This window comes from Apis dorsata, unplaced genomic scaffold, assembly GCF_000469605.1.
Source record: "Apis dorsata unplaced genomic scaffold, Apis dorsata 1.3 scaffold_163, whole genome shotgun sequence".
In the NCBI taxonomy this organism is placed as follows: Eukaryota; Metazoa; Arthropoda; class Insecta; order Hymenoptera; family Apidae; genus Apis; species Apis dorsata.
In genome coordinates this window covers 746,314-754,201 of record NW_006263452.1, presented here as the reverse complement: position 1 = coordinate 754,201, position 7,888 = coordinate 746,314, and the positions used below count along the sequence as shown (strand labels likewise).

At 47.1% G+C, this 7,888-nt stretch overlaps 1 protein-coding gene across 1 annotated transcript in view; it reads right to left on the bottom strand.

Moving 5' to 3' along the window:
* Nucleotides 1–7,888, bottom strand: part of LOC102671532 (regulating synaptic membrane exocytosis protein 2) — a 63,103-nt gene that overhangs the window by 10,546 nt on the left and 44,669 nt on the right. The window contains 6 exon segments of the mRNA XM_031509578.1: nt 19–1,423; nt 2,667–2,904; nt 3,267–3,439; nt 3,522–3,688; nt 4,041–4,185; nt 6,603–6,632. Coding sequence (XP_031365438.1) covers nt 19–1,423; nt 2,667–2,904; nt 3,267–3,439; nt 3,522–3,688; nt 4,041–4,185; nt 6,603–6,632 — 2,158 coding nt within the window.

The following is a 7,888-nucleotide window of genomic DNA, read 5'->3' as shown; positions in this document are numbered from 1 at the left end:
GATCCTTCTCCGTTCCGCGTCGTAACGCTCGAAATCGGGGACGATTCCTCGCGGAATCGAGGAACGAGGGATCATCTTCTTCTTCTTCCTGTCTCGGCCACGGTATTTGTCCACGCTCGCCTCGTCTATGCTGCAGTATATGTGCTCGTTATCCGCGTCCAGATTCTTCGTACGTTTCTCCGATACGTCTCTGGCGAAGGCGGAGGGATCGTGATCGAGTTGGAACGCGGTCGACTCTCTGTACTTCCGTTTCGTGGGATCCTCCCGGCCGAGGAGGAGCGGATCCCTGACGAAACCGATCGTCTGATCGTCGCTGCTGAACGAGTTCTCCTCCGATAATTCGTAGGAGCGGTAAGGCTCGACAACGGGAGCGCCCGTTCCCTCCACTCCTCCCTGCTTGTCGAAACGCGGCATGTATATCTCCGTCTCGCCGCAACTGAACTCGGAATCGTAACCGTAGAACGGTTTGTGATCCTGTTTCAACATGTAATCGTAATTCTTCTCGCGATCGAGCAGAATCTTGGGCACCTTCTCGTCGCCGTTCGAGTCGAAGTACGATTTGCTCTGATCGCCGAGGGCCGGTATCTTGTCGCCGTAACCCGCGTCGTTGATGGCGAGATTCTTCTTCAACTTGCGGCGGGCCGTCCTCAGGCTGTCGTCGCTGAATATGTTGCTCGAGATCGTGTCGTACTCGAAACTCTTGGCCCTACGCGAGAGCATCCCCGCTCCTAGTCCGAAACCGGCGTAACGATCCGCGTAGGTGTCGTGGAGCACGTCGTAGTCGAAGCTCCTAGCCTTCGAGAATAAAAAAGATCTACGCGGCCGTAAGCTAACGTCTAGATTCCTAATGCCGAGATCGTCCGTAACGTCGTGCAACCCTCTCGAGAACAAGTGGTGCCTAGATTTCGCCCCTCTTCCACCGCGATCTTGCCAGCTACGCGACCGTCTACGGGTAGTACCCGCTTCCAGTTGATAGGGCGACGAGTATCTGTCGCGAAACTTCTCGATGAGCCGGTCGTTGAAGTCGACCTGAAGGCAATCCTCCACGTATATCTCCGGTATACGTTTCTTTGAGCTACCCGTAAGCTCCTCCGGCTTGAGCATGTAACCTTCGGAGACGCTGTACTCGCTGGTCTCCGGGCTGTAATATCTCAGCATGTTCTCGTCGACGGTCTGCGACCTCGTGAACGGCGTACGCATCTTTCTGTACAACGAGCGCACCACTGCGGACTTGCTCCGTACGAGGGGATGCGGGGTGGGATTGTGCTTGCTGGGGTTGTTGCTCCTGGGCTTGGTGGGATTGTTGTTCGGACAGTGACATTCGCTGCAGGGTACCCTAAGTCTGTGCCTGCGCCTATTGCGCCTAGGGGGCAGGGGCATTGGGGATATGACACCGGGTATTAAAACGTTTTTAACTGTCGGTCTGCAAACAATGTTTTTCATATAGAGTTTTAGCGCTTCTGCGATTACACATGTTAAACGGTTTCTTTTTTAGCCCATTCTTCATTTTTTTTCTTTTTCTTTTTTTTTTCTTTTTCATTAATTTTCATTCATGATCAAAGAAGGAGAGAGAAAAAAAAAAAAGAAAAAAATAGACTCTACTCGCGCGTTCGCGATCGATCGAACGCGTTCTCTTTCTCCTTTGCTTTATCACTTATTTCCCCGATTTTTCTTTCCCCTTTTCTTTTCTCTTTTCTTTCCTCTTTTTTTTCTTTCCTTTTTTTCTTGTTCGTCTCTTTTTTCTTTTTTTTTTTTTTTTTTTTTCAATTACGAGCAAAAGTGCAAAGTGGTAAAGAAAGAAGAATTTTTTTTCATCCCGATAAATTTTGTTGCATTTTGTCACTCGCCCGAACAAATATATACATATACATATACATATATATATATATGTATATATAAATGCAAATTGTCTGCAGGTAGGACGTGCGACGATTGATTTATTTATTAAATCGTGAGTTCGTGAATCATGACAGCGCGGAAAATCGTACGTATATAATTGTGACGTGTTTTCAACGTAGGTAGACCTAGCCGTTCGACCAACGCCACGCACTAATCCCTGCTTTATTAGAATGGGACAATATTAAATGGACATTGACACGGTGCATAGGAGGTGCAAGTTTCTAGCCAACTAAACGCAGGTAGAGAATCCTCCGAAGAGAGCGCGGAAGGAGTAACGGGGGTTACCTATCAAGCAGGCGGCGGCGGCGGCAGCGGCGGCGGCGGGGGAGGGGGAGATGAGACAAGTGCAACTACGGGACGTCATTTCATTCGGCAATGTCCATTTAATTCAGGGATTATCGTCGATGAGAAGGTAAGCCATCAAATGTTCCATTCTGTGCACGGTGTGCATGGTCACATCGACGAGCAATAACGACGATTATCATTAATTTACACATATGGGGGACGAAAGCGTTTTTTACACTATATTCTCTGAGCTATGGAAAATGCGATCGGTAATGGAAGAAGGGGAGAATGAAAAGAAAGGAGTGGATTTAACCGAATGTCGCGTAAAAATGGTACAGTGGATGGCTGTCTCCTCTAAAGGGATAATTTCTTCTCTATGGAAATTTGTCTTGCTTTGTACACTGATTTTTAAATGCAAGGTCATTGACTCGACAAAAAATTATATATATTTATATAATATATAGACATTGAACTATACTCACATTAGTCCTCTAGAGCCACGTGGTCGTTCCGATTGCGTACTGAAGGCACTGCTCGTCACGGAGGCTACACTCTCCATATCTGAGTCACCGAGATCTCCAAGTACGTCTTTGTCGGGACTTAAGTGTCCCCTTCGCGGTCTGTGCATTCGATAAGCGTGACTGTGCGGTAACGATAACGGATCGTGATCTATCGAGAGCAGATCCGAGTCCGACAGACCGCTATAATGTCTTTCCCAACCTGAAAAAAAACCTGAGAATCATTCCTCCCTCCCTTTGAGAATAGAAGAGAGATTCGACTCGACTCGAAAACAATAAAACTTTTTGAAAAACTATTTGCAAAAATTCTACACCTTCAAAATTTTATTATACACCGCGTCAAATTACATCCAAATACCGAATTTAACAACGTCTTTAATTACGAACTCGTGCCGGGCTTATTCGTCCCAGCCAGAAATTTCGGAAAACAGGGTCAATTAGGGTTGCGGATTTTCACGAGGTTATAATGTTCCCGCGTTATCGCAAACTGTGGTATTCGAAAACTTTCGAATTAATATTCCGTGGCGCGGATATCGCGTAAAAGTAGGGAGGAATACTGCTCACCTCCCATCCCCGTACTCCTGTACGTGTGCACCTGCCTACTTCGGTGTCTCATGAATCTGGCCCGCTCCTCGAGATCCTGGACAGCCCTTTCCTTCAGGGCGGAGGGGATCAGAGGCAGCTGCCTCTTCTTCGGGCTACCGGTGGGAGTGGCTGTCGCCGACCTCGAGCTGAATCTGGAGAAAATCAACGTGGAAAACAGCGTCCTCGTGTTTTTTCTTTTTTTTTTTTTTTTCTTTTCCTTCGATCCTCGCGTACCTGGGTGGAACGAAGCCGTGCGAGTAGGGCATGGATCTGTGCTCAGGCGGGGACAGAGAACGATGACCGGTGGGACTTTGAGACCTTCCGCGGTACCGAAGGCTCGGCGAATCCATGGGCGCTGCACTGTGCGACCTGTGGCTCATCATTCCTCGATGAATATCGTCCTGGGAATCAAAGATATTTAACCGTCACCCTCCATATCCCCATATTCCATAGATGGGAACGAATCGATAATAGCGACCGCACAGACGTTGGATAAGAGCCGCGAAAGGAAGCTATGCGACGAAAATAACTGTTTCGAAGAAACAGTTCGAGGAAAATATTACATCGCGTAATATAATTAAAAGTTTAGCTCCAAAGACGATTCTTTTCTTTTTTGGCAAACGAAATCTACTAAGTCTCCGTTCCTCCAAAACCGTTCCTCGACCGATCGTTAAATTCTCGGAACGGAGAGGAGGGAAAAATTGCGGTCGGGTTGGGAAAAATCGGGTGCAAAATGGCGCAGCAACGACTCACCTTGCGATAGGTCTGGTAACCAGAAATAGACGCCGGTTGATCCCGTATAAGGGCCCGTTTACGCCCCTGCGGCGACATGTCCCTTCGACTTCGATGCTCCCCGTCCATGCAGAGCTCCCTTTCCGGCGGGGGGCTAGAATAGTGGCTGCTCCGGCATGCGTTCATTTTTTCGCCGATTAGTGATCGTCGTGTTACCCTTTTTTTTTTTCTTTTTTTTTCTTTTTTTATTTATTTTTATAGATGCGTTCAAAATATGGGCGGAGGGGTAAGGCGAGTGCTTGTGATCTCTCGCGCTAGATTACAGAGTGCATGCGGCCAGGCTGGTTCTCATTTTGCGATGCTTTATCAAATATGCATTCTCTACGCTCTGCGCGTTGCAACCGTGGCGCGGTTCTATCCGCGTACGACTGGTTACACACGAACGAGCTCGGTAAGCGACAGACCATGGCACAGAGGACACGCTCTACTACGTGGCGGAAACAATAATGGATAAACGCAAGAAGGTGTTCTCCGTATTTGGGGTAAAAAAAAAAAAAAAAAAGAAAGGCGATCGATCAGTCAAAGTTTTTCAAAAAAAGCTCGAGTCAGCTTGTTCCCTTCGAATATATATTTCTGTACGTTCTATTCGGAGGTTCTTTTACGAGCGTTAACAACCCCTGGAACAATTTACTCGATTTTCGAATCGTGGCCTAACTGGGCGCGACCGAATGGAATCTCGAGAACAACAGATAATACACTTTAATCGAACGATTTGATCAAACCGATTTATTTCCAGGATTCACTTTCGCAACATTTTATGTTTCCACCCGTGGATACTTCCATCGTAGAACACCGTGGAAACGAATTAATTTCGATGTACCGATTACCTCGTTCCGCGGAAAAGGCTGGTAAACGCCAGTATCGATCCGCGAAGCACGTAATGCCGAGTGGTCGCGATCCACGCGCGAAACTGCACCCTTAGTTGGCAATAAAAGCGGACGAAATAAGACCGTAGCTTGGACCGTAGTTGTCCGTGGTGTCCTCCTCCACGGTGGAGGGGCAGTTTCCAGTTGTTGGCAAGAAGAAGCTACTCGGTAAAGTAAGGGTGGTTTGGCTGCTGTAAACAATGGTCCCGCGGCTGATCAACCGAGCCAAATGCGTAGGAAAGCGGTGGGGGAGATTGATCGCGCGCGAATCATTGGCGCTACGTAGCCGACGATCCGTAGTTTCCGCTTCCTGGCAACGATGGCACACCAATAAGCATCGACGGAACTGGACGTTGCCCAACAACAAATTTCGAATCGGTGAAAAAAAAAAAAAAAAGAAAAAGAAAGCATTGCGATTGTCGGGACGGAAAAGGGGGAAAGAACAGAGAAACGGAGCCACCCCGGCCGATGCATCGCGTTTGCACTAAGCGTTACTAAAAAGCCATGTCCTCGCGCAAATCTAAGTCTCGTTTTTTTTTTTTTCTCTTTTTTTTTAAACGTGGAGAGATGCAAGAAGCGATGACATGATGACGCCTACGTGTGTCTACATGATCGGTGACCTACTGAATCTCTGCGCCTAACTAACTCGTCTTCTTTTCCTTTTCTTTTTTTTTTTTGCGCTTTTTTCTTCCTCTTTTGTTTCTTTCTTTTCTTTTCTCTCTCAATTTTTCGTCCAATCGTCTCCATCCGAGTGATGGTCACTCGACGAGAAACGAACGGTAACTAACGGTTTCTTCTCGAAACGCTGAACTCGTTTTTTGTTTCGTTTCTTTTCTTTTTTTTCGTTTACTCGATCGGTGCACATACGACGGAGACGATCCGCGCGAAGAGGAACACCAAGAGGACGAGAGTGGAAGCAACCACGAGCAACTAATACGGGGGTAGTTGGAGCTGCGTGATCCCTTGCTTCGAAAGCGACTCGAATACATCTCGAAGAGTACGTCTATCTTCAACGAACGTTATCCTACCTCGCGAATTTCCAACATTTCCGTATTAGATACAGTAATCCAGTTCGAATATTATTATTTCGATATAGGATCAAATATTATTCAAATATAACGAGAAGTTTCCTATCCAAGTTAAAACGAAAACCGGTTTATCGTGGAACGAACAAGAACGGTTAGGTTCGAAAAATTTTCTCCAACGATTCCACTCGATGAATTCCTCCTGTTGTTGTTGTTGTTGTCGGCGATGCAACGCGGACACGAATGATTTTTAATATCGTTGGATGCGTGGAGGATCGAACGTGGGTTTGTTCCTGGATTTCCCACGTTTCTCTTCGATAATGACGCGCGAAACTCCGGCCGTGGTCGTTAGTCGGACCGTTTTCGAAGGGAAAAAAGGTTTGGAAAAATATGGTCTGGCAAACACGCGCTCTAATCTCTTTGAATAACGGCATTCCCCGTTTCTTTGACTCATTTTTTCGAACGGCTCTGTTCTCGTCGATCTAACTCGTCATCGCGTAGAAGGTAGGGGGAGGAGGGAAGGGAAGGGAATTTCGTCTACACGCTACCTTCAATCTAGCATGGCGAGGACGCAAGAACGCGCGTGCTTGCGTGTGAGAGAGAGGAGGAAATATAAATTTTAATGGCCGTACCGTTTATAATTTGACGACATATTATGAAACCTAAAAAATAAACAAACAAAGAAGAGATAAATAAGAAAGGAAATCGATCGAGGAGGGGAAGGAGGAGGGAACGAGGGAGAGATTGGTTATCGCCAAAAATTAAAACGTCATCAGAAGAAATCATTATCGTGTTACGTTCTCAAACGTAAATTCGTGGCAGTAATCAAGTGTTAACGATGAATGGAAAGAAATGTATATATATATTTCCTCAGAAAAAAAAAAAATAATAATAAAGGGGCGGAAAAGGAACGCTAGCGGAAGAAAGAAAAGAGAGTAATCTGATCGTGCGACACGTCGCGGCCGCCGACTCGGCCGACGATGGATTTATTAATGTAACCAGTGAAACCCTTTTCGATAATCCTATTAGACGATATTGAAGGTTATTAAATATCTCTGCAACCCTCGCCTATCCCTCGAACGTGTCGCCTCGAACGTTTCAATTATTCCTTTTCGCGGGCTCGCCTCGGTGTCATCGTCATTGTCCCTTCGAAACGGGGAGGGATGGAAGGAAAGGGAGAGGGGGAAAAATTGGTCAGCGACTCGCAGATTGAGGCCATCGTGGATTAACGAAGCACGCGCCGTTCCGATTCGTTTCTACAGATTCCTCGACACGACCTCGAGAGGCGGCAGAAATGAATCCGCGTCGCTCCTCGCCGCGTGTGCTCGAAATGAAAAATTGAACGTATCGAGAGAAAGAGAGAGAGAGAGAGAGAGAGAGAGAGAGAGAGGGAGAGAGAGAGAGAGAGAGGGATGGAGGGAGGAAGAGAAAGAGAGAGAAAGAGAGAGAGAGGGTGGCGGTTCGTCGAGGCGGGGAACTCGCGAAACTTTCGGGCGGAAGATCAGCCAACTTTCCTCGGTCATTCGACGCTGCGTCGTGCAATTTTCAACGAGCACCGCCAACTTTCGGATATTATTATTCGAGCACCCTCGAATCGAAGAGGGTCGGGGCACAGATAAGGCGATTGATTACAAACGAAAGCGAACGAGGCGAGGCGTACAGGGTATCCCGAACGGCAATCGCATTTGCTCTTGTTCCGCCACCATCATCCGCGGAATAAATTTACAAAAGTTGGGTGAAATTGGTGGAGAAAAATGGTCGATCGAGAGAGATTTTCAAGAGAAGAAAATTATTCGGGCCGAGTGGTAACCTCGTGGTATCTTCGATCCTCGGCAGATGTTCATCAAGATGAGCATCGAATTAGACACGATACAACACTCTTTTCCACGTCACACGCGATGCGACTCCGCGACGAGCC